This window comes from Anomaloglossus baeobatrachus, chromosome 4 (genome assembly GCF_048569485.1).
Source record: "Anomaloglossus baeobatrachus isolate aAnoBae1 chromosome 4, aAnoBae1.hap1, whole genome shotgun sequence".
In the NCBI taxonomy this organism is placed as follows: Eukaryota; Metazoa; Chordata; class Amphibia; order Anura; family Aromobatidae; genus Anomaloglossus; species Anomaloglossus baeobatrachus.
In genome coordinates, this window is record NC_134356.1 from 75,240,418 (window position 1) to 75,264,424 (window position 24,007).

The following is a 24,007-nucleotide window of genomic DNA, read 5'->3' on the forward strand; positions in this document are numbered from 1 at the left end:
GAGCAGCGGTGCACATGCTGTGTTCATCACTGTACTTTTTCTCCAGCAGTCCCATAGACTATGAATGGTGCATATGTGCACATGCTGTATTTCTCGTTGTACTCCTTCTCCAGCAGTCCTGTAGACAATGAATGGAGCAGAGGTGCACATGCTGTATTCATCGTTGTCCTTATCATGTATGCAGCTGTAGATGGCGGTGTTACTGTTTTTTCCCTTGCTTTTCTTTGTGCTGCCAGCAGATGGCGGTGTTACTGTTTTTCCCTTGCTTTTCTTTGTGCTGCCAGCAGATGGCGGTGTTACCCTTTATAGTTTTTCCCTTGCCTTTCTTTGTGCTGCCAGCAGATGGCGGTGTTACTCTGTTTTTCCTTTGCTTTTCTTTGTGCTGCCAGCAGATGGCGGTGTTACTGTTTTTCACTTGCTTTTCTTTGTGCTGCCAGCAGATGGCGGTGTTACACTTTTTATAGTTTTTTCCTTGCTTTTCTTTGTGCTGCCAGCAGATGGTGGTGTTCCTTTTTTCCCTTGCCTTTCTTTGTGTTGCCAGCAGATGGCAGTGTTACCCTTTATAGTTTTTCCCTTGCCTTTCTTTGTGCTGCCAGCAGATGGCGGTGTTACTCTGTTTTTCCCTTGCTTTTCTTTGTGCTGCCAGCAGATGGCGGTGTTGCTGTTTTTCACTTGCTTTTCTTTGTGCTGCCAGCAGATGGCGGTGTTACCCTTTATAGTTTTTTCCTTGCTTTTCTTTGTGCTGCCAGCAGATGGCGGTGTTGCTTTTTTCCCTTGCCTTTCTTTGTGTTGCCAGCAGATGGCAGTGTTACCCTTTATAGTTTTTCCCTTGCCTTTCTTTGTGATGCCAGCAGATGGCGGTGTTACCCTTTATAGTTTTTCCCTTGCCTTTCTTTGTGCTGCCAGCAGATGGCGGTGTTACCCCCTTTAATTATTTCTCGGCTTCGCTCTCGCCGTCTCCTTTTTTCTCTCCTCTATTATTAATACCGGCCTCCTGAGCTTTGGATATTCAGACTAGCGTGGCAATCAAAGCCCCATTACTTTTTAAGTAATACGTTAGCCAGATGAGGATTATTGAATGGCTAATGGTCCAGTGTTAATTGCATTAATCTTACTAGCTCTTCCTTTGAGCCGTGACATAAGGAAGGGGTCATGGCTGCAGATGCATTATTTTCAGTGCTTGTTTATGGTACGTGCTTGTATCCTCTCTGCGGTCCCGGCGGTGTGAGAAGATTATCCCTGCAGCTTTGTAACAAAAGGTGCTGCCGCGGATCCCCCCAATATGAGCGCACCTGTATAATGCCACGTCTCGCTGCTTCTTATGCTAATACCCCCGTATCTCTCGCCGGCTCCAGAGACTGGCGCACGCTGGAGAGCTGCATTTAGATTAGTCTGATCTGAAGAACTACTGTACAATATTCTGATTTGTGTAGATAAAGAATTGCCGGGACTATACATGTGGCATTATTGTTACACCGCCATTCAGCCTGTGAAGAGGGGAGATAGTGTTCTACGTACAGAACTTCAATTTACAAAATCTAAAAGCATTGTCCCTTCAACTGAAATGGATAAAAAAAGTTCATGACATCTCCCACCAGTAGGTGGCAGTATAGAGTCCTCATTATTTTTAATCTTGCAGCTAATTTGCATTTATGTCGTTTGCGGCCTTTAAAGGGATAACAGTAAGTTATCTATATTCACAAGCAAGGTGATAACGTAGGAATCAATGGGGGTCCGACCGCTGAGACCTGGACTAGTCAGCAGAACAGGGCACACGCTGGCATGGAGTGACAGTACACATACCCGACTAGCCTAAGGGCTGCTGAGCGCTGCTCTTGTCCTTGTAAAGAATGATTGAGCATGTGCACTGCGGCTGCTTTTTGTAACTGGACAAATGTTCCCCCGTTCTGTTGAGGTCCCAGTGGTTTAATACCTCTGTTTGGGGCAGACATATCATTGGTGCAACCTGTGCATAGGGGCCCATTTCTACCTCAAGACAGGTGAATTTTGATGAGTTATTGGACTGAAAAGGGCTCAAATATTGTTCTTGCGCAGGGGCCCTTTTCTGTCTGTGTCCACCAATGACCTAATAAGTTATCAACCATTCTGTGGATGAATAACTTAAACAGAATTCCTCACCTTGTTCTGCCAAGAGCAGCATAAAGTAGAGACCGAGACGACCCTGATTTCAGCTATGTGTCACTTACTGAGCGGTTTGCTGTCATTTTGATAAAATCCCTGTTTTTTTTTCTGCTGCAGATTTAGCAGATATACAGAACTCATGAATATGCTGGACTATCTGCAGCACACCAAGTAGTCCTGTAATGATAATCTACTGCTGATTAAACAGTGATTTTATCAAAACTACACTAAGTAGCCCAGTAAGTGACACGTCACTGGAATCAGGATCTAACGTTATGCTGTTCTCAGATTAGGTGGCAAAAACCTGCTGACAGATTCCCTTTAAGAAGTGCCTCCCTTCTAACATCACTATTGAACTCATTGGTCACTTATACTAGGTGTTTTATGCTTTTTTCATATCAAGATGTCAGTAAATTCCTTTTTCTGAAAAGTTTGGGGGCAAAAGGTTTTGTTTTTTTGTTTTTTCCTTCCCTTTACAATCTTTAAGGAATTGTCCCCTACTTTTAAAAGCTTTTTGAAAAATCTAGAAAACAAGACTGGTTGTTTTTTGCTTACAATCTTAGGCCCTGGGCGCACACTGCGTTTTTTTTTTTTATACCTGCGGATTTACCAGTGGAATTTTCACGGCGGAATTAATGTGCATGCCACTTCTTTTCCTCAGGTCCCTGCGGTTTGGAGGGCTGGCCGATCAATCACCCGCTGAGTCTGGGTCAGTGGAGGATTGATCCCCGCTATCTGGCCAGATGCTGCGCCCCATATAAAGTGTATGGGGAACAGAATCTGGCGCAAAGGGGTAGGAGCAAGCACTACATACTCACCGATGACCGGGCGGCTGTCACAATGCTGCCGCGGAAGCTCTTTCATCTTCCAGAGCTGGCCGCTCATTAGTCTCATAACCTATTCATGCCTTCCCTGCTGACCGGTGGCTGTGATTGGTTGCAGGCAGACATGCCCCCACGATGACAAACAACTAACACTGCAACCAATCACAGCCACCGGTGGGCGGGTCTATACTGTACAGTAAAATAAATACATTAAAAAAATAAACTGCGTGCGGTCTTCCCCCCCCCCCCCCCCCCAATTTTGATAACCAGCCAGGATAAAGCCTAACAGCTGGTGGCTGGCATTCTCGGGCTGGTAAGCCCCGCGTTATGAGGAGCCCCCCAGCCTAAAAATATCATCTATCAGCCGCCCAGAATTGCCACATCCATTAGATGCGACAGTCCCGGGACTTTTCCCGGGACTCTTCCCGACTCTTCCCGTGGCCGTAATGCGGTGGCAACCTGGGTAATAAGGAGTTAATGGCATCCCATAGCTGCCACGAAGTCCTAGTTTAGTGATGGCAGGCATCTGAGACACCCCCTCATCACTAAACTGTAAGTAAAAGTAAACACAAACACCCCAAAAATCCTTTATTTGAAATAGAAGACAAAAAATCCCCCTCTTTCACCACTTTATTAACCCCACCAAGAACAGCCCTCCAGTTCCGACGTAATCTACACTATGTCCCACAACGCTTCCAGCTCTGCTACACCTGACACTCACAGCGAGCGCCATAGACCACGACAGCTCACTGTGAGGGTCAGGCGCCAAGTGAAGTGAGCCGCGCGGGATCAGCGGTGTCTTCACTCTTGTGCTTTGCAGTGACAGGTGGAGGACTCGGCTGTCACTACACATCAGCTGACTGAAGTTACCGCTGATTTATATTCACCTTCTCCAGCGAGGCTGCCTCCGGACGCTGGTCTCCTGCTTCCAGGCGGCTCATGCATTTGTAGTTATGCGTAAGTAGCTGAGCGCCAAAGACAGCCGCAGAGGACACCGCATCGCGGGAGACTTCAGCACCACGGACAGCAGGAGCTAGGACAGGTGAGCATCTCCCTGTGCTAGCAAAATAACGCAGGGACATAACGCAGAAATACTGCGGCAAACCATGGTAAAACCGCATGCGGATTTCGGGTGCGGTTTTGTAGCGCAGGTATATCCTGTATTTTTTTTTTTTATTTATTTTTTTTTTAATTTCTTGTATTAAAATAAATAACTCTGGACTTTAAAATTTAGTTTTTCCAATCTTAGCAACTTATTAATGCATTTTTGCCTTGTGTGCACATACCACAAATGATTTTTTATTAACCCACAAACCCATACTTGTAGGTTTTACCCTATACATAATGCAATCTGTAGGTAGCTGTGGACCGGCGCCATACTAATGGGTTCTGAAAGCTGATTTTCTTTTTATGTAGCAAATATTCTCTTCATTCCCGGCGATCACCACTGCTCATCCCTTCCAAATAATACAACTTCAAAGGGATCCGGTCAGTGAACTTTCTTGAGAAACATTGTACCATGCTGAGACGCCTCGGGTCGCGTCTTTCAAAGCCCGTCACCGCTCTCTTCTTTCCTTTAGCGCAGCACATTTCTCATCTGCTGCGGTGACGGCGGAGCTTCACACGGCTCTGTACACCGGAGATTGTGTTGATCTGCACAGTTTTTATTTATTTATATTTTTCTTTTCTTTATTCTCTCCCTCTGCTTTCAGACCGCAGTACTACAAACTGATTGATGAGGTCGTGTCTCAGATAATCCTGCGCAAAAACGGAGCCGACCCCGACTTCAAGTGCAAGCGCATAGACATTGACATTGAAGGCCATATAGGTATGTGTGACTACATGTGAGCAGCAGGAGACGGCCACTATAAAGTTACTGTATAAAGAAAAATAAACAGCGTTGTGCAAAAATCCAGTTGATGCTGAAATGACATTAATCCTGCGCAGATCTGTTATACAGTGAAGTGTAGTGAGAAACCTCAGACTGAGCATTGCCAGCCAAGCAGGATAGAACGCTGATTAAGAAGTGGCCATGGCTTGTTTTTGTGTTTTTAACATTTTAGGTTTTCTGGAACATCTAAAAATCTAGAATATTTTATCTTTCATCTTTTATGTCCCAGTACACTACTTTTCTGTTAATAGCCTATCCTCGGGATTGGTCATCCACATCAGACCGGTGAGGATTGACATATGGCACCACCACTGATTAGCTTTTAAAGGAAACCTGTCACATGGAAAAATGCTATTCACCTGCAGATAAAGGGTTAATTTGCTAGTTAATAACATTCTGAACCTGCCCGGTGCCTGCAAATTAAACACCGCTGCCAGGAGGACATTAATTTTAATCCTCCCGGCAGCTTTTAGGGATCAGTCATGGCGCTTGCATGGGTTCAGTCTCCTTTCTGTGTATGTAGAGCAGCGGCTGTAACCACGCACCCCCCAGCACTGACTGACAGCTTCCTCTAAGGCCCCCTTCACACGTCCGTGTCTCCGGTACGTGTTTGGTCCGTTTTCTCACGTGTCGGAGACACGGGCAAACGTAGACCCATTAAAATCAATGGGTCTGCGCACACGTGCGTGTTTTGCTATGGACCTGTGGAGCATACGCGTGCCCGTGTGCTCCACACGTAGACATGTCCGTTTTTCTCCGGCATCACGGGTGTCACACGGCCCTCACACGGACCGCGCGGATGTGATCCATGTGACAAACACCGGAGAAAACACACGTGTTTGTGTAAAAAAAAAACAAAAACCTATACTCCCCTTTTCCAGCCCTGAAGTTTCTGCCGCTGCTGTCACTTGCTTCCGACCGCCGCTCATTATGATCATTGAATATTCACTCCACTGCGGGCGGAAGCAGCAGCAGTAGTGGAGAGTCGGCAGGACCGGAGACTGAAGATCAGCACAACGGACAGCGACACCAGGGACAGGTGAGGAGAAAGTTCCCCTTCTCCATGTGTTATCACGGATAACACACGGAGAACACACTTTGTGCCATTAAAACGGCACACGGAGGACAATACGCACCTTTGACACGTCCGTGAAAAGCGTGTGTGATTTTCACAGGCGTGTGAAGGGGGCCTAATGCTGAGTGGCTGTCAGTCAGTGCTGGGGGTGGTTACAGTGCCGCCCTGTGACTGACACCAGAATGCTGCCCGGAGGATTAAAGTTCACTTCCTCCTGTCAGCGGGATTAAAGTTCACTTCCTCCTGTCAGCGGGATCTAATGTGCAGGCAATGGGCAGGTTGAGGATGCTGTTAAGGAACCGGTCAGGTGCAATATGCACCCGAATCCAGGAGCAGTTCTGGGTGCATATTGCTATTCCCTGCCTATTTGTCCCTGTATCTAGTAGCACAGCTAGAGATCTTTAGAGAAAGTATTTCTAAAGATCCTATATGTTATGTTAATGATGCCAAGGACTAGTCAAAAGGGCGTTACTTCCCCGGACTAGTCCGCCCTCTTAGCATGTTAGCATACCCACAGGGGTGTGCTAACATGCAATTTAATGCCCATTGTTCAGCATCATCAGGGGTGACGTGTGTACCGGTGTCCATTGTCACCACTTCAAACCCTAAAGGGTCAGTGTGCATGATCCGAATGCCCAGAAATTCCGGTCATGCGCACTATGATGCCGGGTGTACACATCCCAGCTTCAGTGAGGTCTATGTATGCTAGCCAATGCTGGGACGCTTAGCAATATGCATCCGGAACTGCTCGTGGTTCTCTGGGTGCATGTTGCACCTGACAGGTTCAGTTTAATCTTCAGATTAACCCCTGCAGGCTAATAACATTTTTCACATGACAGGTTCCCTTTTACATCCAGCTGCCGTCAGCATTGGTATTTTTCGATCCGAACAGCACAGTTCCTGCAACAGTATAGTGGCCACAGCAGTGTACTGCAGATCCACTCCCATTCATTTAAAAAAAGGGGCTGATGTGCAGTACTCGGCTGTGACCACAGTACAGTTGACCGAACGATGCAGCTCTACAACTGATCACATCCGGCCGGTACCATGAACAGTGGTGCCCCACTGATACGATAGGCCCCCCTCACCCACTGATGCGATAGGCCCCCCTCACCCACTGATGCGATAGGCCCCCCTCACCCACTGATGCGATAGGCCCCCCTCACCCACTGATGCGATAGGCCCCCCTCACCCACTGATGCGATAGGCCCCCCTCACCCACTGATGCGATAGGCCCCCCTCACCCACTGATGCGATAGGCCCCCCTCACCCACTGATGCGATAGGCCCCCCTCACCCACTGATGCGATAGGGCCCCCCTCACCCACTGATGCGATAGGGCCCCCCACTCACTGATGCGATAGGGCCCCCCACTCACTGATGTGATAGGGCCCCCCACCCACTGATGTGATAGGGCCCCCCACCCACTGATGTGATAGGGCCCCCCACCCACTGATGTGATAGCCCCCCTCACCCACTGATGTGATAGGGCCCCCCACCCACTGATGTGATAGGGCCCCCCACCCACTGATGTGATAGCCCCCCTCACCCACTGATGTGATAGCCCCCCTCACCCACTGATGTGATAGGGCCCCCCACCCACTGATGTGATAGGCCGCCCCACCCACTGATGTGATAGGCCGCCCCACCCACTGATGTGATAGGCCGCCCCACCCACTGATGTGATAGGCCGCCCCACCCACTGATGTGATAGGCCCCCTCTCACCCACTGATGTGATAGCCCCCCTCACCCACTGATGTGATAGGCCCCCTCTCACCCACTGATGTGATAGGCCCCCTCTCACCCACTGATGTGATAGGCCCCCTCTCACCCACTGATGTGATAGGCCCCCTCTCACCCACTGATGTGATAGGCCCCCTCTCACCCACTGATGTGATAGGCCCCCTCTCACCCACTGATGTGATAGGCCCCCTCTCACCCACTGATGTGATAGGCCCCCTCTCACCCACTGATGTGATAGGCCCCCTCTCACCCACTGATGTGATAGGCCCCCTCTCACCCACTGATGTGATAGGCCCCCTCTCACCCACTGATGTGATAGGCCCCCTCTCACCCACTGATGTGATAGGCCCCCTCTCACCCACTGATGTGATAGGCCCCCTCTCACCCACTGATGTGATAGGCCCCCTCTCACCCACTGATGTGATAGGCCCCCTCTCACCCACTGATGTGATAGGCCCCCTCTCACCCACTGATGTGATAGGCCCCCTCTCACCCACTGATGTGATAGGCCCCCTCTCACCCACTGATGTGATAGGCCCCCTCTCACCCACTGATGTGATAGGCCCCCTCTCACCCACTGATGTGATAGGCCCCCTCTCACCCACTGATCACTATTTCCTTTTGGAAGGGGGTCTGTCCCTACGTAGTCTGACACGCTCAGCACTGATTGCGCAGCTCTACAACTGATAACATCCGGCCGGTACCATGAACAGTGGTGCCCCACTGATGTGATAGGCCCCCCTCACCCACTGATGCGATAGGACCCCCTCACCCACTGATGCGATAGGCCCCACCCACCCACTGATGTGATAGGCCCCCCCACCCACTGATGTGATAGGGCCCCCCACCCACTGATGTGATAGGGCCCCAGACCCACTGATGTGATAGGCCGCCCCACCCACTGATGGGATAGGCCGCCCCACCCACTGATGTGATAGGCCGCCCCACCCACTGATGTGATAGGCCGCCCCACCCACTGATGTGATAGGCCCCCTCTCACCCACTGATGTGATAGGCCCCCTCTCACCCACTGATGTGATAGGCCCCCTCTCACCCACTGATGTGATAGGCCCCCTCTCACCCACTGATGTGATAGGCCCCCTCTCACCCACTGATCACTATTTCCTTTTGGAAGGGGGTCTGTCCCTACGTACTCTGACACGCTCAGCACTGATTGCACAGTGTCGGTGCGCAGGGACGCACACCCAGCTGCTGACACCAAGTTGTCGTTTTACCTTTTTAGTATAGAGGATCCTCTGGAATTCCTTGGCGTGGCCGAGCCCTTCACTGCACATTCCCACTTACTTGTTTCCATGTTGTTACCTCTTTTGTATAACTTCTATATGAAATCTGTCTGCTGCTTCTCCATCACGGCTGGAAGGTTAATGCGCACAGCTCCTGTAACCTGGGGCGTAACGGTCAGCTTCTCTTCCTTTCAGATCATTTTATTGATAAGAACAAAGTGGAAACAAGCGAGGCCAAGGCTCGGGATTTGGTGAAAAAGGTAAATTAAAGCATTATACAGTCGCTCCCCGTGCCGCAGGGCCGCTCCCCGTGCCGCAGGTATATATATATCTCTATATATATCTGTATATATATCTATATATATATATATATATATATATATATATATATATATATATATATATATATATATATATATATATATATATATATCTCTATATATATATATATCTCTATAACCTCTATATATCTCTATAACCTCTATATATCTCTATAACCTCTATATATCTCTCTATATATCTCTCTATATATCTCTCTATATATCTCTCTATATATCTCTCTATATATCTCTCTATATATATCTCTATATATATATATGTATGTGTGTATGTGTGTATGTGTGTGTGTGTGTGTGTGTGTGTGTGTGTGTATATATATATATATATATATATATATATATATATATATATATATATATGTGTGTATAGAGAGAGAGAGATATATATAATCTCTATATATCTCTATATATAATTGCCTTAGTCAGTCTGTCTGTCTGTCTGTCATGCTTCAAAATGGTGTCCTTCCGGTGACATTGTGTCCTTACGGTGACACAAAGCTGATTGGCCGCTGGGCTCGCCATGGCCCCGCCCCCCCACACCGATTGGCCGCTCGCCCAGGCTGCGCCCCCACACGGATTGGCCAGCCGCTCGGCCAGGCTCCGCCCCCCCACAGATTGGCCTCTCGCCCCGGCACCCTGCAGGCATTGGCAACTCGGCCACGCCACGCCCCGCCCCCCTCACGCAATGGACGTTAGCTCTGCCCCCCCGCGCATTCCCCGAACTGACACGGTCACGGCTCCCAGGTGAGTACTGTACACATCCCACCCCCCCCCCCCACGGGAGCCCACATCAGCGTACGCCGCCAACCCAGCCGACACTTACCCTCGCATTGCTGGCCTTGCCGCCGTATGCTGGTGTGGGCTCCCGTGCGAGTGGGGGACGTGATGCGCTGGTAATCATCCTAGCATAGTTACCAGCACATCAAGGTCCTGCAGCGGCGGAAGATCCACACGCACACACATAACAGCACACACACATACACATATACACACACATCAGATCACACTCACTCTCACAAACACCTCACACACACATCGCATCCACACACTCACAGCATCCGGCGATATCGCTTGCTTCTCGGCCTCGATACTGTGCTGTTGTGACCTTCCAGGACCTGCCGGAGGATCACATGGCCAGAAGCATGTGGTATCTCCGGATGTTGTGAGTATGAGCGCGTATGTGCAATATAGTCAATGTGTGTGTGTGTGTGTGTATGCGATCGGGTGTGTGTCGGTGTGTGTGAGTGTATGCGATCGAGTGTGTGTGAGTGTATGCGATCGGGTGTGTGTGAGTGTATGCGATCGGATCTGTGAGTGTCGGCAGAGGAGCATGGCGTGCTGGAGGAGGCTGGGAGGAGAGAGGCTGATCCTGGGGAAGGCTGGGATGGGGAGGCTGATGCTGGGGACAGAGAGGCTGATGCTGGGGACAGAGAGGCTGATGCTGGGATGAGAGAGGCTGATGCTGGGATGAGAGAGGCTGATGCTGGGATGAGAGAGGCTGATGCTGGGATGAGAGAGGCTGATGCTGGGATGAGAGAGGCTGATGCTGGGATGAGAGAGGCTGATGCTGGGATGAGAGAGGCTGATGCTGGGATGAGAGAGGCTGATGCTGGGATGAGAGAGGCTGATGCTGGGATGAGAGAGGCTGATGCTGGGATGAGAGAGGCTGATGCTGGGATGAGAGAGGCTGATGCTGGGATGAGAGAGGCTGATGCTGGGATGAGAGAGGCTGATGCTGGGATGAGAGAGGCTGATGCTGGGATGAGAGAGGCTGATGCTGGGATGAGAGAGGCTGATGCTGGGATGAGAGAGGCTGATGCTGGGATGAGAGAGGCTGATGCTGGGATGAGAGAGGCTGATGCTGGGATGAGAGAGGCTGATGCTGGGATGAGAGAGGCTGATGCTGGGATGAGAGAGGCTGATGCTGGGATGAGAGAGGCTGATGCTGGGATGAGAGAGGCTGATGCTGGGATGAGAGAGGCTGATGCTGGGATGAGAGAGGCTGATGCTGGGATGAGAGAGGCTGATGCTGGGATGAGAGAGGCTGATGCTGGGATGAGAGAGGCTGATGCTGGGATGAGAGAGGCTGATGCTGGGATGAGAGAGGCTGATGCTGGGATGAGAGAGGCTGATGCTGGGGACAGAGAGGCTGATGCTGGGGACAGAGAGGCTGATGCTGGGGACAGAGAGGCTGATGCTGGGGACAGAGAGGCTGATGCTGGGGACAGAGAGGCTGATGCTGGGGACAGAGAGGCTGATGCTGGGGACAGAGAGGCTGATGCTGGGGACAGAGAGGCTGATGCTGGGGACAGAGAGGCTGATGCTGGGGACAGAGAGGCTGATGCTGGGGACAGAGAGGCTGATGCTGGGGACAGAGAGGCTGATGGTGGGGACAGAGAGGCTGATGCTGGGATGAGAGAGGCTGATCCTGGGGAAGGCTGGGATGGAGAGGCTGATGCTGGGGACAGAGAGGCTGATGCTGGGGACAGAGAGGCTGATGCTGGGGACAGAGAGGCTGATGGTGGGGACAGAGAGGCTGATGGTGGGGACAGAGAGGCTGATGGTGGGGACAGAGAGGCTGATGGTGGGGACAGAGAGGCTGATGCTGGGATGAGAGAGGCTGATGCTGGGATGAGAGAGGCTGATGCTGGGATGAGAGAGGCTGATGCTGGGGACAGAGAGGCTGATGCTGGGGACAGAGAGGCTGATGCTGGGGACAGAGAGGCTGATGCTGGGGACAGAGAGGCTGATGCTGGGGACAGAGAGGCTGATGCTGGGGACAGAGAGGCTGATGCTGGGGACAGAGAGGCTGATGCTGGGGACAGAGAGGCTGATGCTGGGGACAGAGAGGCTGATGCTGGGGACAGAGAGGCTGATGCTGGGGACAGAGAGGAGTGCGTTGCATGGGGGATGGAGCACGATGGGAAGTGCACACCTCCCCCCAACACACACACGCGCGCGCACTGCACAACACACCACACACACACACTGGGAACCACAAACAACTGCCCTACACAGACACCCACACACAGACAACGCTGCACACACAAATATACGCACATACCGCACAACACACACATTGCACAAAACATACCTCCCCCCAAAACACACCACACACACACACAAACCGCGCAACACACACACAACGCTACAGACACACAGCGCTCCACAAACAACGCAACACACAAACAACACCGCTCTCACCCCCCGCCACACCCAGACAACACCCAGAACATGTACAGCCCCTACACAAACACTTGGTAACTACACACAACAACATATATATATATATATATATATATATATATATATATATATATATATATATATATAACACAAAAATCATACATGAACTACACAATACGTAAATTCTAGAATACCCGATGCGTAGAATCGGGCCACCTTCTAGTATCTCTATATATCTCTATATATCTCTATATCTATATAATTATAATGTGTGTGTGTGTGTATGTATATTAATATATGTGTATATATTGTCACATGATGAATTTTTCCTGACCGTACAGGGGCCATTCCATGGTGTTACAATGCCTCCCCCTGCTGGTGATGGTGATAACTCCTTTAGATCCGGACATAGTTATAGGCCTTTATAGGATGTTTTCGCAGCGTCACCTTTTTATTTCCTTGAAATCTTTCTTTATTTCCTCAGCGCACACTTTTCTATATTTATGTAGTCCTCCGCACTTGGCAGGGATCACAAGCGCCGGTGTTTATTAGTCTGCAGCTCAGCGTTTTTGACCCTTATCAGCGGAGCGGAGCCCACATGTTTACTTTTTCAATTTAAAAAAATAATTTAGCTGTCAGCGTGAGGAGAGATAGTGCTGTGGCCGAGCTGTCGGGTGGCCTCACCCTGGAAATTTCATTCCCGCGCACGATGGGGCTGATAGAGTGACCTCCAGGCCCCGGGCTGATAGGGGATAATTGAAGTTGTGACTGGGATGTAATTAGAGGGGCCAGCTGTATGTCACAAGCCTCTCCGCTGCGTCTCCTCGGCCCAGACAGTCGCTGGACAAATTATTCCTTTCTGTTTGCTAGCAGCTTAGTGGACGCCGCAAATTGGTTTTCTAGCAAATGTGGCCTCCTGCATTAAGTACAGCGTGGAAGGCGCGCACTACAACGACTACGTGACTCCAATCTGAAGCAGCCGCGCCGCAGCGTGCCGGACCTAATTCGGCTGTCTCATGAATTTTTCTCATCTGATAATATAGAGGCTCCAGCTATAATTTATATCGTCACAAATCGCACTCAGAATTAGGATGTTGTCAGCAGATCCCATCACAAATAAGGCAATAAAGCCGACCTCTGCTGGGGGGGGGCTGCGGGGTCATTCAATCTGATAAAAAGCATTAAGAGTGCCCCACAGCCTCGCCCCTCCCCCGCTCCATAGCATCCCCATTCAGCCTGGCCTAATTTCAGAGCATGCCATGTGTTATAATGTAAGTGGCGCTTACGATTGTCCCAAAACTCCACTTCCTATTGGAAATGGCTGCTAAATCCCATTGCCGAGCTATAACTGATAAGAGAAAATAACGGAACAGCAAAAATCCTTAAAATAAATCTGAATTTTTCATCAATGTATGCTGCAAAAATGTGTGAGCAGCATAATATCAATATAGACCCTGATTCCAGTGATGTGTCACTTACGGGGCTGTTTGCTGTAGTTTTGATTAAAATCACTGTTTTATCAGCAAGGGATTATCATTAGAAGAATTGTAAACTTGCCTACCATATAGTTCTATGTATTCATGAGCGCTGTATAACCCCACCCACACATGAAGGCGGTCATTAATTCCTTGAATGAAGGCGGTCGTTAATTCCTTGACTGACTTCATATACTATAACTTTTTTTCTTCCTTTCTGTAATTGTTCATAGCTTTAAGAAAAACTGATATATCATAGCCCTGCCCACACCACTGATTGGCAGCTTTCAGTGTACACTATGCATAGGTGGAAAGCTGCCAATCAGTGTTGTGGGCGGGGTTATACAGCGCTAACAATTCAGAGAACTGGCAGATCTGCAGCAGAGAAAACTGGGATTTTACCAAAACTGCAGTAAGCAGCCCAGTAAGTGACTGGACATCACTGGAATCAGGGTCCCTGTCTCTACATTATGCTGCTCTCTGATTACATATTAAAAACTTGGTGACAGATTACCTTTAATCCCTTCACGACATACTGCGTCCATGTATGGCACTGCGCGAGGTGCATTCCCGCAAACCACTCAGTTTGGTCAACATTTTTAAAAATTTGTTCCTGTACCCAGTGAAATATTGAATAAAATCTTACTCTCCAAAGGGGGTGTACTTATCACCGGTGTCAGGGCATCTTCTCTTCCGGCATTGGCTTACATTAGTGTGACACATCCGTGCTGAGCATGAAGCATGCTTTTTATTTACTAAGCCAGTTCCTCTTTTCGTACTGCTGTTTGACGCTGCCTGCTCATCCAGCCAGCACTCTGCTATTGGGGCAGCCCTGCTCATCCAGCCAGCACTCTGCTATTGGGGCAGCCCTGCTCATCCAGCCAGCACTCTGCTATTGGGGCAGCCCTGCTCATCCAGCCAGCACTCTGCTATTGGGGCAGCCCTGCTCATCCAGCCAGCACTCTGCTATTGGGGCAGCCCTGCTCATCCAGCCAGCACTCTGCTATTGGGGCAGCCTTGTTCATCCAGCCAGCACTCTGCTATTGGGGCAGCCCTGCTCATCCAGCCAGCACTCTGCTATTGGGGCAGCCCTGCTCATCCAGCCAGCACTCTGCTATTGGGGCAGCCTTGCTCATCCAGCCAGCACTCTGCTATTGGGGCAGCCCTGCTCATCCAGCCACCACTCTGCTATTGGGGCAGCCTTGTTCATCCAGCCAGCACTTTGCTATTGGGGCAGCCTTGTTCATCCAGCCAGCACTCTGCTATTGGGGCAGCCTTGTTCATCCAGCCAGCACTCTGCTATTGGGGCAGCCCTGCTCATCCAGCCAGCACTCTGCTATTGGGGCAGCCCTGCTCATCCAGCCAGCACTCTGCTATTGGGGCAGCCTTGTTCATCCAGCCAGCACTTTGCTATTGGGGCTGCCTTGCTCATCCAGCCAGCACTCTGCTATTGGGGCAGCCCTGCTCATCCAGCCAGCACTCTGCTATTGGGGCAGCCTTGTTCATCCAGCCAGCACTCTGCTATTGGGGCAGCCTTGTTCATCCAGCCAGCACTCTGCTATTGGGGCAGCCCTGCTCATCCAGCCAGCACTCTGCTATTGGGGCAGCCCTGCTCATCCAGCCACCAATCTGCTATAGGGGCTGCCCTGCTCATCCAGCCAGCACTCTGCTATTGGGGCAGCCCTGCTCATCCAGCCAGCACTCTGCTATTGGGGCAGCCCTGCTCATCCAGCCAGCACTCTGCTATTTGGGCAGCCTTGTTCATCCAGCCAGCACTTTGCTATTGGGGCAGCCCTGCTCATCCAGCCAGCACTCTGCTATTGGGGCAGCCCTGCTCATCCAGCCAGCACTCTGCTATTGGGGCAGCCCTGCTCATCCAGCCAGCACTTTGCTATTGGGGCAGCCCTGCTCATCCAGCCAGCACTCTGCTATTGGGGCAGCCCTGCTCATCCAGCCAGCACTCTGCTATTGGGGCAGCCCTGCTCATCCAGCCAGCACTCTGCTATTGGGGCAGCCCTGCTCATCCAGCCAGCACTCTATTGGGGCAGCCCTGCTCATCCAGCCAGCACTCTGCTATTGGGGCAGCCCTGCTCATCCAGCCAGCACTGATCCCATCCTGTCACACAGGCGTACAATTATAAAGTGGTGCTGCAAGGTAGCCCTGGTATTTGCAGTTCCGGGCTACCCGGACTCCTTTAATATAGTAAGGTACAAAAAGTTAACACTTCTTTATTTTTTAAGCTTATGTGTTGATTTTTGTAATGTATGTTGAATAGATGTGTGGAGAAATGAAAATCTTTTTGGCTTGGAGGTCACTTTGTAATGTTTGTGCTTGAACCTATGAACAGCTGGATGCGGAAATCACTGCAAGACACGAGCTCCAGGTGGAAATGAAAGCCAAAGAGAGCGACTTTGAGCAGAAAATATCTGATCTTCAAGGAGAGAAGCAAACGCTGGATTCTGAGAAGCAGCAGATTGTCACCGAGAAACACAAGCTTGAAGGCGACGTGTCTCAACTTTCCGAATCTGTAAGTCAGGACATGTACCGTAAAGGTTAAGTGAAGCTAGCGGCCATTTATGAGACCTTCTAAGGGTGTTCTCTAATATATATATATATATATATATATATAGAAATCATCCGACATCTGATGATTGTCAGGCGGGTCGTACTTTGATCTGCAACCATTACAAACCATTCGACACACTGGGCTTTTTCTTATAGTTTCATAGTTTGTTTTTTTTTTTACAGTTGAAGGTAGACTCAGTTCCATAGAGTTCATCATGTTGATCCATCAGAAGACAAAAACTTCCTGGGGTAGACAGTAAGCGCCACATTAAGGGAGAAATTCCTTCCCGACTCCACATACGGCAATCAGACTAGTTCCCTGGATCAATGCCCAATCACAGAATCTAGTGCACATAACCAGCGATAGTTTTCAAGAAAGGCATCCAGGCCTCTTACATTTTAGTAATGAATCAGCTATTATAGAATCATGTGGCAGAGAGTTATAGTCTCACCGCTCTTACAGTAAAGAATCTGCATCTGTGATTATAATTAAACCACCTTCTGCACAGTTTGCAAGTTCCCCTTAGTCTTTAATGCAAGTAACGTGCAACTCATGACTTGTATACGACCCGTCTGCAATTTGGCTATTTTTTTTTTCCATAGTCAAATCCAATCTAAAATTGTCACATGACCTCAAGTTGCACAACTTATTTTTAAGCGTATTGTTGTTTGACCGTTGCTGCTGTGTAGAGATTTGTCCTATTGAGACTCCATGTCTGTTGAAATAGTTGCGTTCTGCACCAAAAGGAGCCTTTACCCTTTGTTCCAAAATTCTAGGCCCCGAGTGCTTTCTGTTGTCGGAAGCAGGACAACACCATCTTGTAAGTGCCTAAAGATGTTTGCATGCAAGGAGAGAAAAAATCCAGCTCCCCAATCAACTTTGCTAGTATATCCTGGAGTCCTGCGCACGGAATGGTGTGGCCACCAACAAATGTGTAAGAAAGAGGAAAACCAACAAGAGGAACCAACTGAACAACGCGTTTCGACGCTCAGGTCTTAATCATGTTCTGAACATGATTAAGACCTGAGCGTCGAAACGCGTTGTTCTGTTGGTTCCATCATGATATAGCCTAATTTGCTGGATTTTAATATTTTCATAAATAAAGAATGGACTTTTAATTTACAGTAACTGTTCAGCGCTGGATTTTCCTCTTTCTTGCCTAAACATGTTGTCTCCATTCATCTGCCCACAGAATCCATTATGTATATAATAAGACTGAGACTTCCTTTCCTACCCCGCTCCACCGCTGACTTGGTCTTTGTTGATTGACTGCAGCAGTGATTAGCTGCAGTGCCGTAGACTTGATGTCACTGCTGTAAGCCTGATCAGCGCCGGACACAGAGATGGTGAGGAAAGCTCACCAGGAAGTTGTCTATTTTTAGATGGGCTACCAATTGTTGAAAGAGGGCAAGCCCATTAATGCGTGAGCATGCAGTGTGGACAGAAGTGACCATGTCTGCTCCATACATCATGGTCCTGGCACCACCACAGGCGCGTCTGGCTACATTGAACATTCACTAATTAGTGTTCTCCAGGAATGTCCTGCTACTTCCTTAATGATTAGCGAGAAATAAGGGATGAGGCAGTGATCGTCTTCAATGTCAGGTCACATTCGGCGTTCAGTAGCCCTGCTGGGCGAGATATTCAGAGTCTGAATAGCGACATAGACACAAGGGAAGAGACTTCCCGATCAGCAGTGTACGACATAGACACAAGGGAAGAGACTTCTCGATCGGCAGTGTACGACATAGACACAAGGGAAGAGACTTCTCGATCGGCAGTGTACGACATAGACACAAGGGAAGAGACTTCCTGATCGGCAGTGTACGACATAGACACAAGGGAAGAGACTTCTCGATCGGCAGTGTACGACATAGACACAAGGGAAGAGACTTCTTGATCGGCAGTGTACGACATAGACACAAGGGAAGAGACTTCCCGATCGGCAGTGTACGCCAGAACTAATGTTTTGGGTTTTTATTACTGTTGGTCATAAAAACTGAGTGATCTTGTGTTTAAAGCATAGTTCTTAAAAGTTAAGTTTTCTGCCTCACCCGTGAGAATCTGTGATCAGAAATATTAGGAAAAAACCTCCGACATGGGGTGTATTTGTCTGAACAAAGTCCTTTGGTATAATGTACCTGTAACGTGTTGGGTGCAGATATGGGCTGTGATCTCAAGTCCCACTGGCAGATTGAGGCTTAACAAAAGCGCATACATTTACTGAGTTGCACATTGTCAAGTCTCACGGATTTTCCCTCTTTATCCTTAAAGCTTTTATTACTCTCTTTGTTCTGTCAGCGACTAAGAAAAAGAAATGCGAAAATGGAAATCCGACAAAGCTTTCACCTCGGTCTGCTACTTAAGCCATAAAATGAATAATACAGTAGTTAGAAAAGAAATATAATTACTCGCAAAATCATGATTTCAGTCTAAGACATTGAGTACTTCTTTATAACGCGCCAATCTCTGCAAAATATTATTTTTACACCTGAAAGGAGCGAGATATTCACCGCCATGTTGACTTCATCGAAACAGTAATAATCATTTAGGTTGGCAAAAAAGTGTAAAACTTTAATGGACTTTTCATGATGAACAAAAAGTTTAAGAAATAAAAGTGCGGTGAGGACAAGTTTCAGTATGGCCTTACCCCAGCAGAGGGAAGAATTGCCTTCAGTGAACGTTCATGTCTTCCCAATTGTCCTCACTTATAATTGTTGTTTTTCAGATTAATAAGCTGACCAAGGAGCTTGATGATACAAAAAAAGAAATGGCCACCATGTCAGTTTCTACTGTTGTCCTACCAGTTCCGCCTTCAGGATCCGTACCACCCCCGCCTCCTCCACCACCGCCTCCTCCTCTACCAGGAGGATTTGGAGGTCCACCACCTCCACCACCTCCTCTGCCTTCTTCCACAGGAGTTCCTGCTCCTCCTCCGCCGCCTCCTCTATTTGGTTTTGGCGGAGCTCCACCTCCTCCACCCCTCCCAGGAGGTTTTGGGGGGCCACCTCCTCCCCCACCACTTCCAGGTGCTCCCGGTGTTCCACCACCACCACCTCTTCCGGGAGCTCCTCCACCACCTCCTCTTCCTGGTGGTTTTGGGATGCCACCACCACCTCCACCTTTCCCCGGTGGTCCTGGAATTCCACCTCCACCACCAGCTTTTAGCGGTCCGCCACCTCCACCTGGACTTGGAGGCTGGGGTGCCCCTGCTCCACCAGCGCTACCATTTGGATTAGAACCAAAGAAGGATTATCAACCAGGTGTTCAGTTGAAACGGCCAAACTGGTCAAAGGTACGTCTACCAAGTTATATTTTTTTATAAAGCTTTCAAATAGTTGGGAAAAAATCTGGCCACATATTGTAAGGATAAATAATTGATAAAAAAATGAGGTTTTGGCCGGAGTTAGTCTTTTTGAGCACCTAAATTACTAGTATGTGATACTCCATTGAGGGATGTTACTTCCAATTTTGTGTCACTCAGTTTTTTTAATCTGTATAACATAAGACACCACTAAGGACTGACACTTTGGTGCCTCCTCTGTTCCAAGGATTTTCCGTCAAAACAGCAATATTTATAATTATTGATCCCAAAATGATTGACGTGCTCCACCTGATAGGATGTGGTAAAAGTTTTACACAACCTCGTTATCACTGACTCTTTGAAAAGAGCAAGTTACATTGTGTTTCTACGGAATAGAATGGGATATGTGCTGATCTAACTATAGAGGATACACTGTATACTGTCTCTCTGGAATGGATTGTGCCAAAAAATGCTCCAGCTGAAATATTATACCCTCAAACTAAATGCATCACATGTTGTTCTCCACCTGAGCATAACGCGCAGCATACAGTTTCCTCTGCTCTTTCTCTGAGGAGAACACAAGAAAAGCTCCCCACATCCCACCCAAGTCCAACAAACGCACCACATTCTGTTCCTCCATTCATGCCTATATGTAACGCACACATTCTGTTTCCCCTCCCCAAGCGGAAAGTGCCACATCCTGTTTTTCCAGCCCCTCCCAAGTGGAACACGCCACATTCACGTCCTGCAACCTCGCTACCTGAGCGGAACGTGTCACATGTCCTTTACCCGCACAGCTTGAGAGGAAGCCGACACATGCCAAAAACCCCATCCATGCCCAGAATGAGCCGTATGCTGCTTGCACCCGCCCTCCTTTGATCCTCAAGTTACACAAGCTTTCACCCCTTTCCCCATGAACAGGAGACGCCAACATACGGTTCCTGCCCATCTCTGAGTGTACATTGCAACATGCTGTTCCTGCCCACCCCCAGGCGTAACGTGCCACATGATCACACCCCCCCCCTTTCCCCATGAATTGGACATTACACATGCTGTTCCTGCCCACCCCCGGGCATAATGTGCCACATACTCCCTCCCCCCCTTTCCCCCATGAATAGGACATATCACATGCTATTCCTGCCCAAGCATGATGTGCTGCATGCTTCCTCCCCCCCTTCCCCCATGAATAGGACATGGCACATGCTGCTCCTGCCCACCCCCAAGCGTGACGTGCCGCATGCTCCCCCCTCCCCCATGAATAGGACATGGCACATGCTGTTCCTGCCCACCCCCAGGCGTAATGTGCCACATACTCCTCCTCCTCCTCCCCCCCCCCCTCTCTTTCCCCCATGAATAGGACATATCACATGCTATTCCTGCCCACCCCCAAGCGTGACGTGCCGCATGCTTCCCCCCCCCCCCTTCCCCCATACATAGGACATGGCACATGCTGTTCCTGCCCATCCCCAAGTGTGACGTGCCGCATGCTTCTCCCTCCCCCCCCCCCTTCCCCTATGAATAGGACATGGCACATGCTGTTCCTGCCCATCCCCAGGCGTAACGTGCCACATGCTGCCCCCCCCCCCAGTCCCCTTACCATATGTTCTGAACACACCATATTGCTTTCTTTCTAAATCGCTAAGGAACCAGCGGTCTTTGGCAGAGGTACCGTGATATCATGGTACCATGACTAGCTGAGATGTTCTACGCTCCCGGTATTTCGGCCGTGGTGCTCCACCACCGGTCTTTGCTCCATCCATGCAGCTTCCTTACGATAGACGACACATAGCGGAGAGTCCGAGGTCCTCCACAATCCTTCCTTTTGTAGCTGGTTCTGAAGCTGTACATCTCTTTACATCAGACACTGTTTTTCTCGCCTCTTGTCACCCTGCCTGAAGCCTGTGATCAATGGACTCCCTTTTCGCTGTCGTTTAATTCCAGTTAATTTCATTTTTTTGTATTATTTATTTCATGTTTGGTGCCCTCTGCCTCACAGGAAGCATTCTGATGGCAGTGCCATGGTAACACACAATTTAATAATCACATTGCCTTTAAAATATGCAAGCGGTAGATAATTACCTTGCTATAAAAAAAAGGACTGGTTTCTTTTGTCATTTAAATTGCTATTCCTCTCTGTTCTTTTTTTATTATTATGATATTTTGGGGGATCAGATAATTAATGTGCATATCTAAGGGATCGTTCTTCTCCAGAAACTATCTATAGTTCACCGTTGGGTTGGCTTTGCCGGCACAGACAAAAAAAAAAGTTAAATCCTTTCTCCTTGTAGATTATGTTCACCATTAACACCTTGCTCCTCTCAGGTTATCTAAGCCTAATAAAGCCACCGCTCCCCAGACCTGCCATCCACGCACCATCCCACACCCTCTAACATGTGCTCCTTGTTCTTTCGTCCATAGAGTTGTTCTTCCCTGGCAAAGTTCTGAAAGGAAATTCTGTAGTCTGAGATTGTTCCGTCAAAGTATCTCTTAATTGCTTGTTTTTCTCTTTTTTATGTAGATTTTGCCCAAGGAACTTTCAGAAAACTCTTTTTGGACCCAAGCAAAAGAAGACCGATTTGAGAAAGATGAGCTTTTTGCAAAAATAACCCTCACCTTCTCTGCACAGACCAAGGGTGAGTGATCGAAGATGCTTTTCATTATCGTTCTCAGGCTGCCATTAGGTTGGCTTCACTTTGAAACTTTATTAAAGGAACTGGTCAACAGATTTGGTGACTATAAGCTGCGGTCACCACCAGTGACTGAAAACCTCACCATCCTGGTGACAAGTGCTGAACACTTGACTATCAAATGATCATTGTTTTGGCTTTACTGAACTCCTTTCAAGGGAACCTGTCACCAGATTTGGGGCCTATAAGCTGCGGCCACCACCAGTGGGCTCTTGTATACATCATTCTAATTTGCTATATAGAAGAGCCCAGGCCACTGGGTAAATGTAAAAATCACTTTATAGTACTCACCTAAAGGGTGGTGCGGTGCAGACTGGTCGAATGGGTGTCTCCGTTCTCCGGTACCGGCGCCTCCTCTTTCAGCCAACTTTGTCTTCCTTCTTCTGAAGCCTGGGTGCATGTCGCATCCTACATCATCCACACAGGCCAGCATTGAGATCCGGCGCATGTGCACTACAATACTTTGATCTGCCCTGCTCAGGACCTCAATACCGGCTAGTGTGGATGACGTAGGATGCGTTATGCACCCAGGCTTCAGAAGGAGGAGGACAAAGATGGCCGAAAGAGAAGGTACCGGAGAACGGAGACACCCATTCGACCAATCTGCACCGCATCGCCCTTTAGGTGAGTATTATAAAGCGATTTTTACGTTTCTACACAGCGGCCTGTGCTTTTATAAACAGTATATCAGAATGCTGTATATAAGAGCCCACTGGTGGTGACCGCAGCTTATAGGGCCCCAAATCTGGTGACTGGTTCCCTTTTAAAGGAGTTCAATAAAGCCAAAACCATGATCATTTGATAGTCAAGTGTTCAGCACTTGGCACCAGGATAGTTGCTTTCAGCCATGATCTTCATCTGCTGTGGTCCCATACTGTATAGGTAAGTATAGTTCACTGGCATTTCTATTCCAACACCATAATAAAAAAGTGCCATGCTCGGTTTGCAATTAAAATGATTACTCTTCCATTGTAAATTTTGGTTTATTAGGAAAATGTACTGTATTGCTCTTCACAGTAAACTAATCAAACAGGAACATTGTGAAGATCTCAGCACAACTAATAGAAAAAGTGGTTTCTCCAAATTTAATTCTGAGTTTTTCAGCTCCTTCATGATTAGGGTCTTTTAGTACCTTCTAGCTGTTGTGACCTGCTGCAGACGGGTTACTGAGGAATCTTTGCCCATTCCTCTTTGAACGTGACCTTCAATTCACTAATATTCTTTGGCTTGTCTACTATAGCCAGCCTCTTTAAATCCCAGCAAAGACTTTCTATAGACTTCAAGACAGGAGGTGACGGCCACTCCATACTCTTCCAAGATTTCTGAATCCAAGCCTTGTTTATCCTTGACGTGTGCTTGGGATCATTGAAGTGTTAAAAGGCCCAATTTTTTCAGCTTCTTCACAGAAGCCATGGCATTTTCTGTTAGTATTTTTTGAACTTAGATTCAACCAATCTTGTCCTCCACACACAGCAGGTTTCCTGTGCAAGAGAAAGCAAAACCCCCAGATAATCACCGAACCGACACCATG

The 24,007-nt window shown here is 48.6% G+C and overlaps 1 protein-coding gene across 1 annotated transcript in view; it reads left to right on the plus strand.

Annotated features, from left to right (window-relative positions):
• The window catches only part of DIAPH1 (diaphanous related formin 1), a 370,807-nt gene that overhangs the window by 191,418 nt on the left and 155,382 nt on the right, over nucleotides 1–24,007 (plus strand). Inside the window, exons 13-17 of the mRNA XM_075344403.1 lie at nucleotides 4,679–4,794; nucleotides 9,115–9,179; nucleotides 16,267–16,446; nucleotides 19,214–19,780; nucleotides 22,308–22,422. Of these exons, the coding sequence (XP_075200518.1) occupies nucleotides 4,679–4,794; nucleotides 9,115–9,179; nucleotides 16,267–16,446; nucleotides 19,214–19,780; nucleotides 22,308–22,422 (1,043 nt within the window). The remainder of the gene's footprint in view (nucleotides 1–4,678; nucleotides 4,795–9,114; nucleotides 9,180–16,266; nucleotides 16,447–19,213; nucleotides 19,781–22,307; nucleotides 22,423–24,007) is intronic.